Source organism: Atheta coriaria, unplaced genomic scaffold (genome assembly GCF_025399875.1).
Source record: "Atheta coriaria isolate IRGN ID8LTWV9N9 unplaced genomic scaffold, Caltech_Dcor_3.1 hic_scaffold_9_pilon, whole genome shotgun sequence".
Classification (NCBI taxonomy): Eukaryota; Metazoa; Arthropoda; class Insecta; order Coleoptera; family Staphylinidae; genus Dalotia; species Dalotia coriaria.
The window spans coordinates 671,604-694,875 of record NW_027045451.1 but is presented as its reverse complement, the minus strand read 5'-3'; the positions used below and the strand labels follow the sequence as shown (position 1 = coordinate 694,875).

Sequence of the window (23,272 nt, the reverse complement as noted above, 5' to 3'; positions counted from 1 at the left end):
AATATATTGCGTATCGTCGGTTTCCTGCCTTCGTTTCGTTTCGTGTTTATTTGTAGACATATGACACAGTAATTGTTTAGGTTAGGTTGAACAAGACGGCGGGATTCATCATCGAACAAGATAGAGGTTATGTCGAATTAATTGCTAAGTATTACGTTTAGATTAAACATGTTTTTAGTTAGGTTTTGCGAAGTAAACGCACAAGTTTTATCAAAATGTACAGCAAGAGAACAGAGAGAGTGAGTCAAAAAGTTCAAGCAAACGGAAGCTCACAAGCGGCCATTTTGAAGTGCGTGTAAACGTGTAAAGATTTCATTGGTAAAGAGAGTGTACATCAGCTACAGTATAATGTAAATATTCGCTTGTTTAGGTTGGTAAATAGTTATATAGTGTCATAGAGAGCTAAAGCTTAAGAATTTGGAGGTTAGTTTAGCAATGTCTACGTAATATTGGTTCTTTTCGCTCGCCTACGATTTTAATTTATGTCTTTTGTTTCCATTAGTAAATCCAATTGTGTCAGACTTTTCGGTTATTCCTAATATGTTTCTTCTTTAGTTTTTTTTCGATTCTATGCTTCGATATATTACTTTGAAAAGCAAAATGGCCGCCACGTTGACGTGGACGTGTCTTATACACAAAATATACATATCTATATTCATGTGTGTGTGTGTGTGTGTGCATGTGTGTAATTATTATTTATTTAATATAGCAATCTAAACATTTAAAAAAGTTTGCCACACTTTGTTTGGTTTTGGTTGTGTGAGTTTCGTTCCACTTTTGTTTTTTCTGCTCAACTTATACGCGCTACGTTTATGCTACACACATATTATCGCCTATCAAATATTCAACAATATATAAATTCGCAATAAAATATATCTTTTTTTCTTCTCAGCGTGTGTGTCTGTGTGTTTGTTTGTCTTTTGTTTCCGTAAAACACAAAAAACTGAATTTTGGCACAGTGAGGTTATGTGAGGTTAGAAAAACAAAAATGGAAGTTGAAATTATATTTACAAAATGAAGATAATAGTGAAACCGCTGAGATTGATTGAATTCCGGACACGGTTCCCCGGTGAAACTGTACAAACGAAACAAATGGTACACAAGAGGTGGTTTGGAACAGGAACACGCACACTTGAGTATTTTATACATTCCACTTGAAAATATTTCAAGACAAAATCATAACAAATAACAAAGAGAGTCATTCCTACTTGAAATAATCAGAGAAAAGAAATACCTGAAAGGAAATAAACGATTCATACTTAAGATAACTTACGTCAAAGTAACAATTGTCCCTAATAGTTAATCGTAATTCGTAAATGTAATTGTTTCCACTTTTAGATAACTCTTACGTAAAACTAATCGTCGAGTGCAAACGAACAACAAAGGTGAAACGTAAATAAGGAGGAAATTAAACGATTCTCGTATAAAACAAATGAACACCGAGTCGAGCGCCGAGCGAATGCATTTAAGATGGCGGCATTTACCATTTTTTTTTGACATTTCGTGGCCTGTCAAGTTGAAAGTTGGAATGTTGTGTGTTTCTTTCCTTCAAATTTAATTCTCGTCCAAAATGTATGTGGTCATCCGCCCAAGATGGCCACGAAATGCATTTTATATATGTGTATGTGTGTGTGATGATGGCCGCCATTTGCAAATCGACGCGCGCTCGGTAGCGTCACTCGAGTTTTAGTGCCTAACAAATTTTCATCGAACGTGTCTGAGGGCGTGTGTGTTTTGTATTTTAACAAAGATGGCAATAAATAATCGAGTGTTGTGGTTGTAAATGATGACTTAGAAGCCCTGAATGACATGGTACACCTCAAGTGTGGACAGAACCAGATAGAGCACCCACAGTGCAAACAGAAAGCCAGAGGTGAGGTACTTGAGCTTTGTCGGACCGCCAAGCTCGCCGCCGATCATTTTCACTCTTCGCAGCATCAGCACGGCGATCGTCACCGCCGCCAATGTGCAGAACAGCGTCACAGAGAATGCCAAGCTGTAAAAAATCACCAAACAAACAAAAATCCCCAAAAGTTACTAGATTTTTAAATAATACATACTTGCCCGGACTGACAAGGAAGGGTTTGCCATGAACCACTGGGTTGTAGATCGCTGCTATCGACCAGGCGACGCCGATGCCCAGGAAGACATTGACAGCGTTGCTGCCAGTCACATTGCCAACGCTGGCGTCCGCGTACTTGTCCTGGATAGCGGCCACTTTACTTGCGAACGTGTCTGCGTGCACGAGAAAAACACAAGAGACATAAACATAACGAACACATGCTGCCACCTGGCGTCGTTTGTAAACATCCGGCGCAGACATAAACACGCTATTAGGAGAATCAAATAAAGATCACGTTCACAATGAGCTCGGTTTACAGTGTTGACATGATTGATGTGTAGGGTGCATCAGTGCAGCGTTACCATGGCAACCGCTTGTTGATTGTGGGCGTGGCGCGTGGTGGAGTAGAAAGTATAAAGCGAAGTTGCAATCGTGCGCGTTTCAGTCGCAGAGATGATATCGTAGGCAACACGTCGAGCAAATTCTGGCGTTTTACGAGCGGACTTCATTTACATCTCGTTTTCTTTGCGGGTGTAATTCCAATTTGAGGTTTTACGATCTTTTTTACCTTTTTCTCTGCAGGATTACAATTTTGTTGCGGTATGCTACAACCTTTGGTCCCTTTGGAGTACGGGGGAGTGTTTTCGATGCGTCTGGCGCGGCTCGGGGTAAACGTACTCAACATCCACTCGCTCTATCTCTCTATTATCGAATTTTCATGCCCCGGACGCCGGACGGAAAATTTCGGGCGCGCAATCTTGAATGCACTTCGCGTGCGATCTCGCCAACCGCTCCCTAAATGCTCGTATCTGCTTTTTTATTAAATGTATCGTGGGTTGCATACAAATCCAAGCAAGCATAAAAGAATAAAACAAAATCTTTCGTTGAATGCGACGCGTAAAATATGAAAATTGATGATGGACGCGAGTTTTTGTCGTCTTTTGTGCTGAAACTTGGAAGTCATCGAGCTACTTTCCACTGGCGCACATTTTTGGCTTCGCGAGAGTGAATTTATCGTTCGGTCGTTAATAATTCGCTGCATTTAAAATTTTCGGCGCGATAAAACCGCGTAAAATATTGCGCAACACGAATGAGATAACTTTTCTTGGTTTTTGTGGTGGTGAAATATTACCTGGAATACTAGTGCCCAATGCGACGAACAAGATGGCGGTGACCGAGTCAAGGATGCCAAGCGTCGCGCCAAAATGTGAAGCGACATCGCCGATGACAGCGGTGACAACTCCGATGGCAAAAATTGAGACAACGAAGCACAAATACCCGTTGAACATCCCTTGGAGAGACAAAAATTAATTAAAAAACTGATTAACTTTTTCCCCCAATTCGACACGCACACAATTATAATTCTAACTCAAGTTGTGGACTTGGGTGATAATTGTTTGTTCTACCTGTGGGAGGGACGAACGCAAAGATGACTTTCCAGAAGACTGTAATAAAGTGGCAGATGTAATCAAATCGTGACGGCGACTTTTCTTCGGCGTCGTCGCTGGCGCTGACTGTGAGCGCTTCGATAAATTGCTCCTTCCAGGAGTTCGTACCGATAAGTAAAGATGCATTCGCACGTTGTACCAATTTATCCACAGTGTTCTAATTTAATAAACATTTAGAAACATTATTTTCATATATTTTTATTAAATTAAAAATTAACCTTAAATTCTTTGCTCTCCTTTATCCTAATTTGTGCTTTGGTTATGTCGCCGAGTCGAGGCTTGCCCAAGATGGCGATGCGTTCGGCTTCGGTGCGATCTTCCGGTCTCTTGCGCTCGGCTGACGCTGCGAGGCTGGCTATTTCGTCTACAAAATGACCGCAATCAGTCAGCGGCTGCATTACTACGACAAAACCAACCACACAGCCGGAAAGAAAAACAAACGCGCAACAAATCACAACACGCGCGTGAAACAAACCATCAATCTTACCGAAATTATCATCGACGACAAATAAAACACAAAGAAACTCGAGAAAAACGCATGCCTAGTTGTATAAGATGAAAGTCAAACATGCAACGCCATCTATCGTGTCATCAAAACACTACAAGCAGATATAGAACACAAAACAACAGAAAGCAGTGTTGCCACACATAACCAAAAAAATGTAAAAAATTTAATTTTGGTTGTTTTCACTGCAGTTTAAGAACTCAAACAGAAATAATCAAAGTTTGTAGAGGATTTTACTTACTTCGCATGCATCAGTGTTGCATGAGGATGTGACACACAACAACAACAACATGGAGGGTCGGACGGGGATGATAGAAGAAGACAACACGCAATAGTGCATATTTTGGAATTGAGTTTTGATTGTTTTCGAGCACAGCAGACAGAGAGATATATGGAAAAAAAGACGCACATGAAATAACGATGGTCATAATCACAGTATTCACAAGAAAATTGAAAATCGAAATCAAAAAACAAACGTAACTTAGTAAAATAAATGAAACTAGGCCATGATTAGCAGAGTCCAATCGTAGCTCGACAAAGCCTGGCAAATAAAACGACATTAGATCGAATAATTGTTGCAGACTTGCAGAATGTTTCAAATCGGACCATTAAATGAGTCCCAACCCCGTAATAAAACGCGATAAACCGATTTAACGGCCAATAAATATAAAAAACCCTGCTAAATTCACAAATAATCAAAAAATCATTGAAAATTTTTATAAAAAAATTTTTAAAATTAAAATAAAAAAACTTACCGCCAGACATTTGCGGTTCTCCAAGCTCCACATAGAACAAAACATCTTTCTCGTAGCTATCCTCTTTGATGATAGGAATGAATATGGTTTTTCTGCAAGCAAAAACAAAACATGACGTCATATTCCTGAATAACGCAAGAGTATCGACGAATAATTTCTAATTGGAGTGATGTCATCTATATGCATCGGTCGATGTTCCCACATACATGCAAATTTAATGCAATTCGTACCCCGCCGGCCGGAAATTGCAAATATAACCTCAAAATTCACAACGCGCAACGTCAAACATATTGATGAACGTTACTAATAACTAATTACACTCAAATAAACGTTTAAGAATGTTTATTAACATTTCAGACAATTAACGACCGCTCAATATTATTAAAAGTAAGCGCACAAACACATTTATATAAATATCGCGCGCGGAGAAAAACGCCGAGAAATAAACATGAGTTTTACGAGACTCGGCGAGCAATAAAATAAATATCCTATAGGCAATATCGTCGATTTCATTAGCATCACAATCCCCGGTCATTGAGCGTAAAATAAACTAATAATATTTAATTAAAACAGATTACTTCACTGTAATAACCCTAGATGACTGCACACTGCGATGATTGCGCCATCTATGCGTGGCGCGTCGAAGTTATGATGGTGTATCGTATGTCGTGATTTAATGCGTGCATTTTCATCTCGCACATAATGAGGTGATTCACTGATAGTAATAATAGTTATAGCTACGCGCACAGATCTACAATGTTATGAAATTGGTGTGTAGTCCGCCGTTTTGCTATTAATATGGCCCCCGTGCGAGGCGGACCGAAGCGCGGCGCGCTATTTATACGCGAGCGCGCCGGGCACCGAAAAGTATTTGACCTAGAGCTAGACGCACACTCACGCACGCCGGATTCGCAATGGACCAATTTAAAAGAAAGATTTTTTCGAATTTATCTAGGTTACAGCCTGTGCGATTCAATTTTTTGCTCATAATTTGCATGAAAACATAAAAATGTTTTATGTGAAGTGTCAAAAATCATTTTGCATGCAAAAGTTTGGTTATGTCGGATTAGTACCTCGTTTGGTGAGCTATTTCAGTCATCCACTTATGCCGCCATAACTCTTTAATGATTCTATGCGTAAATTTGAGCTTTTGAAAGCAAATAATAGCTAATAACGAAATTTAAAAGATGGCGCTAGTTAAATACATATAAAAATATTGCGAACTAGCTTCGCTCGCGAATATCTATAATGAAGTTGCTTCCGTACGCGTCTGTAGTCACAGAAGAAGTAACAATGAAGTAGAATGGCGGGAAGTTTAAAATGGCTGAAAGTATAGTCTATGGAAGTATAGTGTACAGTCTCCATAGTGAAGTCAATTGGATTTGATGTTGACGTAGCTGTCGGTAATACAGTGTGATAATACAGTGTAATGGTACTATAGTACTTAGGTTTGAGCTTCATTGCTGGAATGCTAGATGGCGTTAAAGAAGTCAAATAGCCAGATGCAGAGGTATTATTGGCTAAACAATTTCTTTATTTTATTTAAAAAATAAATTTTTTTATTAAATAAAAAGTAGCCTATAACCATTCGGGGACCACTAAGAATATGTGTACAAATTTTCATGATGATCGGTTAAGTAGTTTTTGTGTGAAAGTGTAACAAACATCAGGACTTTCGCATTTATAATATTAGTAGGGATATTGAATTTCATGTAAATGTGGCTGAAACTAAGCGTGTGGGATTGGTGAATGCATAATTTTCGGAATTTTGGCATTTGCGGTTCACCACCCGCTCAACTCTGATATGAAACCCCCGCCTATCGTCATAAACCCCGTTCGCGCGTAAAGGACATCACCAACAATGCATGCCCAACCGCAATAAACCCTTTTAGGGTCGCAGACTAACACATGCCAGCCACATAACGTTGTAATTTGTTCAGTTTTAACAAGCAGCGCCATCTGCCAACTAAAACACCAACTTAAAAAATAACCTCAAAATTTAACTATTTTATGTTTAAGTTACAAGTTGGTATTGAGTGAGTTTGTTTATATTAACACGGTAGTTAAATAAAAACCCAGCGCTTATGATTGACGATGATCAGATCTTAATTAATCATTCATTCACATCGCACAAACAAAATCGCGAACGCAAGCGTTATGTTTACGCCACCTTCGCACGCAAACTATTAACCATCCGAGCAAGCGTCAAAGCGTATCAAATACACACATCAGGCGAATTTCAAGAGAATTTCATGATGATGATGATGCCGCTGATGTGTTTACTGCGCGCGCTGGCGTAAAAATCAAGCCCCGTGTTCGCTTTTCATAATTAATAAAATCGACGTTGTGTTTTCACGCCTGCCAAGTTAATATTTGCGATTTGTTTGGATTTGACTCAATTTACAATTCGGAATATTATAAAATATAGGTTAAAATTGAGGTTAGAGTATACATACACAAACATAACCTTTAAAATCGGTTTTCGGTGAAAATCTCGGTGGATTTCTGCTTCGGAAGACACGAGTAGGTGGAATGCGCGTGACATGAATGCATCGCTGAGGATTATATTGAAAAAATGATGGATTAGCATCCTTTAACTTCGTGTCATCGTGTGCCATCGTCGATGACACTCGATGCTTAACGAGTCGATAACGACACGAGTGAAACGTCAATTTTAAACGTCAAACAATAAAATCTGCGTTTTCTGCGTTGAAATTCAACATTATGCATTCCGTTGTCATTTCGCTGTGTGGTACGTGTGCACAAATGAAAATGAACTTTCGAGGAGACAGCAAACACAGCATTCTGCATTCCATGCATTCGGAAATTGCACTTTATGCTCTCATGAGTTTCCTTTACTTTTGAACACACATGCATACAGAGTTGCATATAATATTTTAATCCGTTTATGACATTTTTCGTGTTTATGCTTAAAAATACTTGAGAGCTTGTTGGGAGTGAAGAACGAGTACAAAATGCTAAAATTAAACTGTAAATTCGATATAATAGCCGAGCGTGCTAAAGAGGAAAGAAGCGAAAACAAAAACATGATTACCCGCGCGCTGGCGCTGCCACCGGAAAAAGGAACAGGACGAGTAAGCCGCTTGTTCACAGTTCACATTTCTCGGCCAGCAAAACAACATCCGCGCTCTACCTGGCAGCATGTTTTAATCCTTTTCGTCCATTTCGCTCGTTTTTGTATTTTGTTGATTTTGCATTGTGTAGCAGCAGACCTTCAACCGGATTATTTTCTTCTGCCCAAAGAGCGCATTTCAGTAGGACTCTTGAATGTATTCAAGAGCTTAAATATTTCACAGAATATTATTTGAAATATCGATGCAAAAGCAAACGCTAAAGTTCAAGAACCGGTATAGGAGTGTGTTTTGTGCACTTTCAAACACACCACAAGAGCTCTAAAACTGTAGGCGTCATAAATTTTCTTTTGCGCCTCTTCACTTTACACTTAACACTATTTTGCGATGCAGTTTCCCGGGGGATTCAAGACGCTGGCGAAAAAATAATCGCAGACTGCGGAGGAAATTTATGACTTGAAAGGCCTCAATGTTGTGCAAAGTGCACATAAATACGGTGATTATCGTCTTAAAACATAATAAAACATTCATAACTTTTAAAACAAACAAAATTTCGAAAACGTCAATACTAAGAAATATTATAAATGCGGATTTTAGGGTTTTTGTATGTTAGTTCCTCTTTAAAACAAAAACCACTCAATGAATTTTGATAAATTTTGGTATGGAGATGGTTTAGACACAGGAAAATAACATAGGCTACTTTTTGTCCCTCAAAAATAACTTACAGGGTGTTAAAAATAGTTTTCAAGTTTTTGCAACGAAAAAAATAAATAACTCTGACGTATTCGGAAAAACACAATTTTTAAACAGAAGCAATAAAAATTTTAATAAACCTCATAGAAACCCCAAAAAACTCTAAAGATTTCCCAAGCAATATTTGTCATTTTTGCAACTTGCAGAAGTTACAAAGACCGAAAATAAATCAAGTTTCTTTCATGCTTCAACTTCTCTCGCAAGTTTTCGCCTCCGCCGGTGAATAGTAGCAGGACGCTGGCAGGTCACTCGGGATCTTTCACGGCGAGGAGAAAAACACTCCCGATTGCACACAAAGCAAACTCTCTGTAACAAGAGCCGATCCCACACATCCCACATCAGAACCGGAGCAACAAAGCAATAAAGGACAAGCGCCACCGGATCGTAACGCCGTAGACAAGTGAGATGTGGCGCCAAAAAGGCAGATAACTTACAAGTTGGCAGCTCATCAACCACCTCCTGTACTGCTGCACGGTACTAAAGTGTACTAAAACCCTTAATTCATCCACGTCTACATCCACACTTATATATTATACTTGCGGCGATAAGTAATAGGTTGGTCTCGTAGTAGCTAAAAGCCTAAATATATAAATACAGGGCCAAAAGTACGTTAAAATATTTAGGGATCTTTAAAAGATTAACTAGGGATGTGAATTTTGTGGTAAAAACCGGTATTTTGGTGTTTTTTTCAATCAAAATGTAAATATACCGGAAAAACATGTTTTTACGAATTTTTTAAATCAAAATATTGCTATTTTTGAATACCGGTATACCGGTATTTCGGTATTTTTTAAGCCAAAATACCGGTTAACCGGTAATACCGGTTTTTATAAAATTAATTTTTTCATCTCAAAATAAAATTTTTACATCTTCGACAATAGTTTATAAAAAATACCGGTATACCGATATTAAAACCGGTTTTTCTCACCCCTAGACATCACCTAGGATCGTCTCTCATCGAATATGCATAGGCCACAAAAAAAGGAAAGCAATTCTATCGAGAATACTCGTACAACTACAGAAAATGTCAAAAACAGAAGAAGATAAACGGAAAGCATATGCGGCCGAACAAATACCCGAAGATAAAACCGCCGCCAAAATAACGCCCGAAACTCACGCAAAATAAAATGCCTGATAAAGTGCGCCGGATAAAAGTCTCCCCCACGCGGAAATAGAAGCATAACAAACAATATAAAATACTTCTTGACGAAACTCAATATTCTTACGATATTCATGGTCGCAGAGAGCAAAGTGGACGCAATAAAATATCAATTTTATCACATCTTGCGGTCGCGGTCGCTCTCGCGCATCAAACTTGATTACAGTGGTGATTTATCAGAGCAGCCAAAGAAGATGCTCTCTGGAGGAGCAACGTCACTGTCACTAACAGAATAGAGGCAAATGAAGCGAGGCGAAAACAGTGATTAATGTATTGTTGGATACATTTTTTAAATTTTCAACACGAGAGAATAAAACAGAATAAAATTTAACAAATTTACATTTTGAAGCTTTTTGAGTTGTAAATGCGATATCTACTCGTACATAAACTCGAAACTAATGTATATCTTACTTAACGTGTCTCAGACGAGTCTTTCAGACGAAATCGTCCAATTTCGTTAAACAGATTGTAAAACACGAGCGCCTCACTAATAGTCTACGTGTTTCTATACTGAGTGTTTCAGAAATCACTCTAAAACAATAAAAATTATTAAAATTGTAGAAATGTATAAAAATTTTGATTTTCATTAGAAAATTTTAAAGTAATTTAATTAATTTTTAATGTTTTATGATAAAAAATAGAAGAAAACTGAAGTTTTCCATGATTTTCTTGACATATCCTGCGCATCCTGATGAAAGTCGAAATGAAACCAAGAAATGGATGTGCTAGCATCTCTAGCGCGCGTCGTAGAGTAATAAAACTGTCTGCGAGCTCTAATTGCTTTCGTTCGTTCGCTCAGCTCGTTCAGCCGCCCTTCAAGGACGAGTTGCCACGCACCACGTCTACAAACTTGCGCAACTTTCAAGCACACCAAGCAAACAAGTAAGCGAAAACGCCACTTCAGATTAAGAATTCTGCACCGTTAAACTTTCGACGAGATTAATTGTACGAAATAAAGTAAAAACACAACATCAACAAGCAGGAAAGTATGTATTACACAGCAAAAAATGTAAATTTTGCATGAAACACGCGATTTTTAAAGAAAAAACCAGCGTTTGATGTTGTATAAGTGTCATTGACTGAAGAAGTCATGGAGTGCCACCTAGCGAGTAATACTCAAAGCAGAAACGATTACTGACATAAAATAAGATATAACTAAACAATTCTGCATGATAAAACTTTAAAACTTAAAAATTGTATAAAATAGAATAAAAATACGTCATTAACAAGCAGAAAATGTATGTTAAAGGCTTAAAAATGTAAATTTGCCTGGTAAAACGCGATTTGTGAAAGGAAAACTGTAATTTATGGTGCAATAGACGTGTCACTGATTGAAGATGTCATGTTGCGCCACCTAGTGAGTAACTCTCAAAGCAAAAATCAACACTAACCAAAAATAACTAATAACTATGCAATTCTTCATAATAAAACGTTCGACATTAATAATTATACAAAATAAAATAAAAATACCTTATCAACAACCTATAAATCATGTTTTATGGACTTAAAAATGTAAATTTTGCATGAAACACGCAATTTAATGAAAATTCAACAGCATTTTATGTGCCGTTGGATGAAGATGTCATGTAGTGCCACCTAGTGAGCAGCACTCAAACCATAACTAACCTAAACTAACAGATCGCATCGAAACGTAAATATTTTTGTGCGTATTTCAGTTAAACAGAACACGGCACCGAAAAAAAAAGGAAAACGAGGTCGTTAAGTAAGAAAAATACGAAAAATGCCAAGTCGAGCACACACTTGAGAGGCACGACACGCAAACGCAATTATATTATTTCCTCCTTCACACCGCCCTCCGCCAACCCCCGCGCCTGTCAGAGTGAGCCTTCGCCGATAAAATTTCCATTCAACGCAGAATTAAGCGCGATCGTGCGTGGATTCGACCAGAAGGCTTACATTTCAATTACGAAACGTCAAATAAAACTAAAATAAATTAAAAAATACGAAAAAAGAAGAAAACGCACGCTTTTTAATATTCCGCAACCGAGTAAAACAGTAAATAAAACGTCTCTCGCTGTCTCGCATTTCGGATGGAAATTGTGCGCGCACAATGCGAGTATAAATAAAGTCGCGCAACGCGTATAATAGAAAATTGAAAAAAATATTCGGACGCGATACGCGGATGAATTACAGGCCTGAAAAACGCGGCGCTCGCGCGTTGTGTGTTCCTAGCTGTGCTGGTTATTAGTACGCAAGTACGCATTACCGTTTTACTGACCGTGGATGAAATCTATTTTTGTTGTTTTCGCCCATTTTATTATTGCGTACGCGCACTCGCATCGCATCGCTGCAGGCGAAGGTTTCGCGTTCCAAAAAAGAAACACAACACAACAGAATCACACACAAAAAAAAACAGTTTTGCTTGTGTTTATGTGTAGTTTGTAGTTAATTAACGCAACGTGGTGACAGTTTGTGTCAAATATTTCGACGCTCAACTATAAATAAATATTTGTAAAACGGCGCTTTGTTTGCGAACGTTTAATCCCAGCTCACTTAAAGCCGTTTTAAACTTGGATTCAGCTTTATTTGTCTCTTATCGCATCGTAATCTTGGAGTTCGCTTGAAAGTCATTTAACTTTCGCCCGGCGGGGGTGTAATACGCTGCGGAGCATTCAAGGACGTCCGCAGGATAATAATTTACGAATCTAATAAAATTTAACACGTTAGTCATAAAAACCGCTGATGTGGTTTTTTGTTTTGTCTGCGCGCGCGCTCACGCAGACGATGCGTGTGTTTTTTAATTTCCCAATTCGTAAATTCGGTTTTTTCCGCTTTTGCAAACCAGCGCGCGCGCTACGCGCACCTGTCACCGGCGAATTTTTAGCGCGTAAATCTTTAGCTGCCTTCGGAGATTTATAAATATCGCAAAACCGTGCGCGACAATTGCCATAGCTGTAAAAATAGTTGCTCCTACCGACCGCCAGAAGGCGCCACTTAAATATACGCGTCGCGTGTTCGCAAATTGGCAATTAAAGGGCGATTAATTCGATTTTGCGGCGGAAACCGATACGTAAATAAAATAACTGCAGGAGTTCCTTCAACAACTTGCAAACAGACGTAAGAGTAAACAAATAACGCACACGGTGATCATTGCGAGCATATTTACCTTACAGTTTCCTGTTTTTTTTTTCTATTGTACACACTAACACCATCTACAGGTGTGTATGTATTGATATATATTTATTTAGTGTTTTTTCATTTTGCAGAAATAAAAAAAAATAATTTTTAAAATGTTTATCTTTGCGCTTTCGCTTTGATTAATCTCGACAGAGGAATTTTAATGCACTTCGTAATTCGCAGGGGCAGAGAGCAGGACGTCGTAAATATTTACGAATAAATCACGTACACAAAGCTTCTGTCGAAGGAGAGCGAGAGAAAAAAGAACGAAATTAACGCAAACAAATTAAATTTCCATTTATTTCGCTTTGATTTCTCGTCTGTGTGTGGAAATATTTTTACAGAGTGGCAAGAGAAAACAATAAAACACATCATTTTCAGCGTAGTCTCGCCGAAAACGAGGGAAAAATTCGGCATTACGGCGAGTTATTTTCATGCGGCGCGCGTGGAATGAAGCAAGGATTCAAAGGTGCCAACAAGGTGAGCACCGACTATTTAAAATCAAAGGTAAGGCAAGAAAAGAAAATATTTTCGTCAAAAGGACAATTCTAAGTGTTTTTGATACAAAAAAAATTAATATTTTATAATTTAAAGATGATTTAAATAAAATAACCTCAAAAATAGTAAAATATATTGTTTTTGAAGTGTTTTGAAGCAATATTCAAATAATTGTAATTTATTTCCTACTTTTTTTATAGCGCTAGATATTTTTGATAGTTTTGCTAGTTTTTACCAGCTCGGCGGTGGCGTCATGACACAATATACACTAGAGCAGCACGTGGATATTTCAGGCGACGAATTAAGCATATCCCTTCGCGCGTAACCGATTCTGGCTTCGCGAAGCCCGACTGACGCTCACAGCCGAGCAGATTGTCACATTTTCCGCGAGCGTCTACATATTCACAACTCAGTATCTGCTTGAATTCGAAAAATAAGCACATGGCCATTAATTCTCTACCAATTGAAATTTATCACTGCACAAGAACAATGGCTACTAAATACGAGTAGGTAGAAACAGGTTTACCAAACGTTTTTGTTATTCAACTATTTTTCCTTGAAAAAATCATGTTTTTCTTTTATAGAAGCTAAAAATGTGAATTTTGAGTTCAATACCGGTATTTTTTAACAGTATTGGTATATTTTAATAAAAATACAGGTTAACCGGTATCAATACCGGTATTTTACAGGTATACCGGTATAAAAACCGGTATTTCAAGACAAGAAAAGTTACAGTTTTGTATTTTCGAATAAAAATATCTAAATTCCAGTATTTTAATTTAATTATCAAAAAATACCGGTATACAGAAATTAATACCGGTATTTTTCACTCATAAAACAAATTCCTCTCCACTGGCACCAAAAAATTCCACACTACAAGCAATTAAACACTAGTATTTCCGGTATGTGCGCAATTAAGTTAAATTTCCAAAGTGCAAAATCAGCGCGAACGATATTGGAAACAAGTTGCAAATTGTACGAATCGAAATGAATAGGCATTTAGACGCATTGCATGCGAGACAATGCCAATCGCAGTTTCATTAGTTAATTGCACCAGCACTTCTATAACCGATGTAGCTGAAGTTGCCTATTTATTCAGCATGCGCGCTGCGGTATATTAATTAGACACCGAAGTGAATTATTTGAGCGGCGATGTCATTGCCACACCGGAAACGTATCTGTTTATGAATAAATTACAATCGAATTAAAAACCCATCAACACAATACTCGTATGGTGCTGCAATCTCTACTAATATTATAAATGCGAAAGTCCTGATGTTTGTTACACTTTCACGCAAAAACTACTTAACCGATCATCATGAAAATTTGTACACATATTCTTAGTGGTCCCCGAATGGTTATAGGCTACTTTTTATTTAATAAAAAAAATTATTTTTTAAATAAAATGAAGAAATTGTTTAGCCAATAATACCTCTGCATCTGGCCATTTGACTACTTTAACGCCATCTAGCATTCCAGCAATGAAGCTCAAACCTAAGTACTATAGTACCATCACACTATATTATCACACTGTATTACCGACAGCTACGTCAACATCAAATCCAATTGACTACACTATGGAGACTGTACACTATACTTCCATAGACTATACTTTCAGCCATTTTAAACTTCCCGCCATTCTACTTCATTGTTACTTCTTCTGTGACTACAGACGCGTACGGAAGCAACTTCATTATTTTAGATATTCGCGAACGAAGCCGCGGCTTAAAGCTAGTATCTGTATAAATAAAATTGAACAATCAAATAACAAGTCACAGCAATATTAGCGGTGTTATTTATGTCGCGCAATTCGTATTTCGATAAATAACGCCAAACATATTTATATCAGGTAATCATTCGGCGTGCGAGCGATAAATAACTTTCCCTCCTGCAACGAATGCAAATGCGATCGCGAGCGCTCAATCGTAAAACTTTATTGGAGTAATAATACTCGGCGCAGTCATGTAATTCGGTGTTATATTTCAAAAGCGTATCGAAAATCATAACATGACACCGATACTATTAAAAAACATTAAAAATAAAATAAAAATTCAATTTTATTTCATCCTACGATAGGATAAGCGAGAGTAATGAGTCTAACTTTTTTATTACTCAAGAAAAAAGCCTTTCTTTAGAGAAAAAAAAAAAGACGAAAAAACGGGCCTGCGGCCATTTCCGTGCACTAACAATGTATTCCGTATTTCGGCACGTCCGGGGCCAATAGGGTACAGGGTAGAAACTTCAAAGAACGTAAAATAAAAAAAAATCCAGAACATCTGCTTGTCCTGACCCCAGTTAGGCAACTTTGACAACTTTAAGGATAAGACTCCGGGTGAGATTAGGCAACTCTCAACGCGGTCGCATGTTTTATTAATTTTCGCCTAATTCTACCCCGCAACAATCTGCAGATTAAAGTGTATCCACGCTTTTATATTCCCGAAGCGTCCCAAGGGTGAAATTATGACAAGCGTCGACAAATATTTAAATTCACAGTTTAAAATTCCACTTTTTGTGTTTTGCAAGCAAAAAGTCAAGAAAACAAAACGAAAAAGATGAAAATTATGCGTGTGTAGCAGTATTTTGATGTTTTCTGCAAATTGAGCAAAGCATAAGCATGTGCACATTCACACACACACAGATTCACGGACTGTGTGTCCCAGTTTTCCTATAATAACGAGGAGAGACGCGCTCGTAATAATTGAATGTCGGTCGGTCGCCGCCGCCACGACGCAAGCAGCAGAGAGGAGAAAAAAAACGAAAATACCGCTCGTGCGTTCATACGCAACAACGCAACAATGATGATCAAGTTAAAATGTATAATGTAGCATAAAATTTTGAAGAATTTTGTAAAAAAAAAAATTAATTTGCTAATTTTTTCGGAAAAACAAAATTTATTGCGATAATCTTATTTATTATCACCTTATCGTTGGATGTAATGCCTCTGCGACACGAAATAAGTCGCTTAGGCCCTCTTCACGGTTTATTACGTAAGCGTATTACCTGATTACGGTTTGTATTTTTAGCCTTGACGACACTCAAGACTCTGCGAGGCGCGGCGCCTCCACCATCTAGACACAAATCATCCTCAAGTGCACTTTTCTTCATGTGTGAGGGTAATAAAAGCGCAGTTACTTCAACTTAATTAGAAACAGAAAATTTAACAACAAAAAAACTAAAATTTTTAATTAAAAACAGAAAAAATAAGCAAAAATAATTCGATTACGTTTTCTGCGGTTTAAATCATTCAAAACACGCAACAGAATTTTCTACGAAACGATAATCTCTATAATGTAACATTATACACAATTGTGCAACAATGTACAAAGTGATAACAACAATTAAACTGTAATGAAATGTGCGCTAGGTATGCAACCCAACACGCACAGATTTTTACGTAACTATCATGAAACTCTAACTCTAACACTACTCACGTGCAATTTACGAGTAATTTAAACTTTAAATTGAAATGTTATTTTATCATCATCAAGTCGAACGCTGGCTGTGCAATTCAATTTCTATCCAAACAAAGGAATAATTGCGCAAATTAACGCAGATTAAAGCTGCGGACAAGGGCGGCGGCGGCGGCGCGTGCGACCGGATATATTTCATAATAACTTCTCGCCGCCGCCTCGCCGTCTCGCCGCCATACACGCCATACCCCGCAAAATAAAATAAAAACGCAAACTTCCAACTAAAGCCACCCCGCAAATTACAATTAAATCCGTGGAATATTTTACTCGCAATTTATATAAAAAATGAAAAACATGCAAAAATACAACAAGTGGAGTTTAATTTTTCCACCGTCCGATACTGTAAATATTTACATTGGCACCGAAAACAATTCTTTGTTGTGCACGCGCAAATATCAACATATTATCCTGTATATATCGTTAGGTTTCCGCAAACAAATAAATACAATGGGCAAATGAACGATAATCGCGCATTAAAAATCCAATCATGTGCAAGTTTTGTAACGAGTCGCTCGGTTGGTAATGGTTTGCAAACACTAAGCGAAAACTTGTGTGTGTGTAGGCAAACACACGAATCGAAACGCGGTGCAGTTGGAACACATTTTTGCCATGTCGACATTGCGATTTAGCGAATGATTCATATTGTAAACCGGCCATAAACACATTCCGCGCATATAAACGTCAATCACAATGCACATGTGCATTCACGATAAAACGTTGCGTTTTGCAATCAATCGAGAGAAAGATATCAATCTTTTGTTGTCTTGACAAGTAATAAAATATCGATTGATCTTAAAAATATATTCATGGACATGGAGTTTACGTTTAGTAACACGAAAGAAGCAAATAACAAAACATAACCTACCTTTAACCTTTTTTAACCTCACATAACCTAACATAACCCAACTTTAACCTAATTCAACATAACCTCACGTAACATAACCTAACCTAAATCCAAAAGTTGAAAAAAATTAATTTCCAGTTTCAGTCCAAAACATTTTTGCATTTATTTCAATTTTAGCTTAGAAAAAAACGCTGATCAAATATTTTTACTTCCGTTACATGAAAAAAACCTCCCTTCCTGCTTTCCTGTATATAATTTTTCCATTAAGAGGGTGTTTGCTGAATGCGCGTACAGGTTTACTGCCGGAAAAGCCGGCGAAACGAAAAAAATATTGACCCTAACCTAGATACATCCCTAGACTAAATTGGATATCCGTCCTTTTCGCACGGGCTTTGTGCGAGGCGGGTCGCGTGCCGGCGCGCTCGTAACTACTTTACGTTAACCCTCGTGCGACGCGACGCGACCCGATATCCGATATATATCCACACGCCGGTCTTCGCCAATTCCGCTACTTTCTTGTGCATAGGCCCTGCATAGGTACCACCGTACCCCCATCCGTAATATTCGTTTACTTACGTTGCTTTACGAAGCTTTTTCGCTTCTAATAATCTAATGTGCCGCGCACGCATGATGGATACGCAATCTTTACGACCCAATCATATTTTGGCTATCAATCACGGAAAATCTTATACAGGGTGATGAAAATCACCACAGGAAGAAAAAAATTAATTTTTTTATTTAAAAAACTAGCTTTAACCCGCGGCTTCGCTCGCGAATATCTTAAATAATGAAGTTGCTTCCGTACGCGTCTGTAGTCACAGAAGAAGTAACAATGAAGTAGAATGGCGGGAAGTTTAAAATGGCTGAAAGTATAGTCTATGGAAGTATAGTGTACAGTCTCCATAGTGTAGTCAATTGGATTTGATGTTGACGTAGCTGTCGGTAATACAGTGTGATAATACAGTGTGATGGTACTATAGTACTTAGGTTTGAGCTTCATTGCTGGAATGCTAGATGGCGTTAAAGTAGTCAAATAGCAAGATGCAGAGGTATTATCGGCTAAACAATTTCTTTATTTTATTTAAAAAATAATTTTTTTAATTAAATAAAAAGTAGCCCATAACCATTCGAGGACCACTAAGAATATGTGTACAAATATTCATGATGATCGGTTAAGTAGTTTCTGCGTGAAAGTGTAACAAACATCAGGACTTTCGCATTTATAATATTAGTAGGGATGTTAACGTTTTGAAAATTGTAGTTTATGCATACAATTGATTTTCCGAGTTTTCCAAGCGCGCGTGCACGCTCAGAATTCGCGCCAAGGTTAATAGCGACCCATTAAAAACCAATGTTTTGCATTCGTTTTGCATCGGTTTACGTGGCTGGGTCGGAAGCCTCACAAAACCCACCGCCTCCTTCTGCCCTTATTAATATCACAGTTTATTTCTCCTCCTGCGCTCATTTTTAATGTAATTACTTTCTAATTTCTACCGACTGTGATCATTAATCAACTCTATTGTGTTCATAATTGATATTAATACACTTGGCATAAATGAATACGTTAAACTCTTCGACTGTAAAATTTTTACGGCGTTGTAGGTTGGAGATTTTCACGTGACATAAATATATAAATGTTTGTGCTTCCGCACGCGTACGCTAGGGGCTAGGAGCAGTAAAAGTATGCCAAGTTTGCGCGAAATCGGCAGCATGTGCCCGATAAATTTAAACTCGCGACGTACCCGACGACGACACCGACGACGCCGCCGCCGCCGGAAAAAAATTCACGTATTATGAATTTTTAAATAGCAACACGCCGGCCTCGACTTACGCCTATTTGGCAAAGAGACACCCGAAGCGGCTGTCGTCAGCGACTAAAAATACACACAAAAAAGGCCCTTGAGGAAAACCCCATTCGCATGCGGGACTTACTCAGATTCATTGTTGTCGAAGACGACATGACCCTCGGTGGTCTCGTACTCCTTGCCGGCCTTAGCGGTACCATCCTGCGTCCAATAGGGGATGATGACACGCCCACGTGCGCCTGAACACCTCGTCACTACCAACTCATAGGTGCCCACGCTTTCAACCAGCTCGAAATCACGTTGGGGGAACTTGAAGACACCGCCATGGTCATCATCCAAGATAACCACAGTGGCCAATGTAGGAGATCCCAAGGAATTCGGAGGTTGTGAACCCTTCAGACGCACGTAAAAGTGCTCATCTGCTTCAAACACATCATCATCAATCACCTCCAAGGTCAATCGTTTTCTTTATCTCCAGGACCAAAATGCAAGGTGCCCTTGGCTGCGATGTAATCACTACCTGCAGTGGCAGTACCATCCTCTGTACAGTATTCTACTGATAGAGGTGCGTCTAGGTCTCCGGATCGGGAAACCCTCACGTCGAAACTACCACAACTCTCAAGGACCGTATAGGTGGCTGGTTCAAAGTACGCTTTGCAACCAAGTGGGTTGAATTCAGCTACACCTGATTCTCGACGGACCTCAGCCTTCACTTCACTGAGATCACTCTGGGCGCGTTCGGAGATACGCTTGAGGAGATCCCCGCTTCCCATCAGTTTACGCGTGGCCTGGATACGGTAGAATGCGCGGGACTTTGGGCCACGGTTCAGTAGCATTTCATGAGCCATGCGTTCGAGGGACTCTAGATCGCAATTTGGGTGCAGGGCACGCAACTCTTTCAGAGTTATAATATACTCTTGTTTGATCTCTTCATGAACATCATCGTAACCCATCAAAGAGGAATTACCACCCATCTCCATGGCTTCGGTTTCTACCATCACACCTCGGGCATTCATGCGGTAATCCTTACTGATGTATTTGTACATTCTACGATCAGCCGCGTAGGCTGTGAAGACCGTAGCTGGGAAGAACATGAATGTTAACAGAGCTTCCCAGATTTCTACCTCGCCAGGAGAGATAACTGCCAGGATTAAGTAGAGCCACACATAGGCAAAGACTGACCACGTGGCTGTAACGAAGAAGACCCGCAGATGTTTGATCTTGCGCACCTCGCCGTTGGGTATCACAAACACGCAGATGGCGATGATCACGAAGAGGTTATAAGCAGCTGAACCCACAATGGTACCAGGACCTAAGTCACCCGCTTGGAAACCCTTCGCCCAGATCTCAATCACCGAGAGGAGGATCTCCGGCGCGCTGGAACCCAACGCCATGAGGGTGAGATTCGCCACCGTTTCATTCCACACGCGCACGACGACAATCTGCCGATCGCCATTACCCTTCCGCACGCGCACCTCGCGCTCCTGCGACGTGATCACTTCAATAGCGGCCATGAACCGATCCGAGATGATGGACACCCCAATGAAGAGGTAAACAAGCGCAATGAAGTACACCGACCCACGGATGATCTTTTCAAATGTGGAGACATCTTCCAATGGCATCCAGCAGGGTAGTAGAAGACCTTCGGCGCAGTCAATGACTGATGAGGTGGAAGCAGCAGCGGTGGCATTCGCCAGCATCGTCACGTTGTCCGCCGCGGGGTCCGACATCGCGCAGCACGCACCGTAGGCCTACCCCACTAAAGTTTAAATTGGCGAGAATGACAGAAAGAGAGAAAGATAGGGGGTGGGCGTTAGAGGAATTTGTTGCGCGATAGCCGGGAGAGAATGAAAACACACGCCGCGCGTCCTGCTTCTCACCGCCGCATGCCGCGACACACACACCGCACCTGCACGCGCACTCTCTGCTGCTGCTGCACTAACTAACGGCCGGGGCGGAACTGAAACGCGCGCGCGGCTGCTGCTGCTCGGCGCCGCCGCCGCCGCCACCGCCACCACTCCCCGGGGTTCACGCACTCGCGCGCGCCCGCTTATCAAACCGGCATAAACAAACCAAATCCGCTCGCTAAATAAAGACAATGAACGCGCAACGCAACGCCTATTCACCTATTATTATAATTTCGCTATTAAAAACCGTAAGACGTTGTCTGCGAGCCAACTCATTTTTATTTAGGCACCGGCGGCCCGGCCGCAACAGCTTACACACGCACCACACATTGGATAACTTAATAAAATTACTGCAAACGTTTTGTTTGCGCTCTTTCAACGCATCCACACACACACCTACATCATCACATCATCGACGCAAACGACGTTTGACTCACTGCACACGATGTAACTTTTATAATTGTCATTGTTAATGCTAATCAACTCTCACGCACCGTCCGGCTACGGATGGAAACACCCACAGAATAACGCACAAGTTGATTTTGCATTCAATACACGCTCAAGGTCGATCACACCGTTGCAATCCACAATAATATCAATATTTACCAAACACTATCGAAAAACATTGTATTTTCACTCATTGGATACATTATTCAGTATCGGATGTAAATGTATTATTAAAATAAGTATTGGTTTGGATTTGAACATTTTTTCTAAATGATTTTTCATGTTTGATTGTGAATACACGTTTGTAATTGCGCGCGGAAGCGTGCGCTTCATGACGACATGCGTCAATCACAGCGTGTTATCATTGTAACCGCCACACGAATCATAACTGTTGCCGCTGATTGTCGCTACACGTTTGCGGGGCGATCCGCTTCACCGCATCAATAATGATTTAATGACTTTGCGGCACATTGCATCAACCGCACTCATGGTGACAATTAAATTGATTTATTAAGAGAACAGTTTGATGTGGCACTCAAAATTGTTTCATCAAGTGTTTTATCAGAGTATTTCACTACCTGCGCATGCGTAAAATCATTTGATTGCTTTAAAGTGAGGTTATGTTTGTTTTCTTGCTACGCCACTGGAATTTAAAGTAATATCAATGTCAATGTTTCTTTTTATTGAGTCAATGACTGTTTAATTACCAATACGGCAGTTGCGCATGCGCTTTTCGTTTGATTGCTTTAAATTGAGGTTATGTTTGATTTTTTGGTTACGCCACTGGATTTTAAAGTAATATCAATGTCAATGTTTTTTCTTTTGTGTCTATGACAGTGTAATTACCAATATGGTTGTTACGCATGCGCATTTTATTTAATTTTCTTTAAATTGAGGTTATTTTTGATTTTTAGCTACGCCACTGGATTTTAACGTAGTATTAATGTCAATGTCTTTTTACTTTTGTGTTAATGACACTTTAAATACCAATATGGCCGTTGCGCATGCGCATTTTATTTAATTTTATTTAAATTAAGGTTATGTTTGTTTTCTTGCTACGCCACTGGATTTTAACGCAATATCAATGTCAATGTTTCTTTCCTTTATGTATTTAAGCAATTTCTGATAAAATTTCGGTGTTGGTAAACGTACAAAGTCTTGTATGTTGTGTTGATTGTGGTGATTTTGCGGTAGGCAGTAATCTAATTGCAACAAGTCTCGCCGAGGAAAATTTCCGTCGAGGGCGTGCATTAATCAAATTTCTTTCGCTTGCTGCGATGCGCAGTTCCGGCGGTGCGCAAGTTTCAATTCAATTATTTACTTGTTCTGCAATCGGATGCAAATCCGCGCGCAAAACATAAACTCAAACAAACCGACAAAAGCAAAAAC

The 23,272-nt window shown here is 39.3% G+C and overlaps 1 protein-coding gene across 1 annotated transcript; it reads right to left on the bottom strand.

The window, feature by feature from the left end:
- Positions 1–989: 989 nt before the first annotated feature.
- Calx (sodium/calcium exchanger 3) lies at positions 990–21,918 on the bottom strand. Its single transcript, XM_065311079.1, is given in 8 exon segments — positions 990–1,996; positions 2,061–2,235; positions 3,195–3,353; positions 3,469–3,667; positions 3,729–3,874; positions 4,771–4,862; positions 19,657–19,993; positions 19,996–21,918. Coding segments are annotated over 8 exon segments (2,577 nt in total). The 5' UTR covers positions 21,260–21,918; the 3' UTR covers positions 990–1,791.
- Between the last annotated feature and the right edge of the window lie 1,354 nt (positions 21,919–23,272).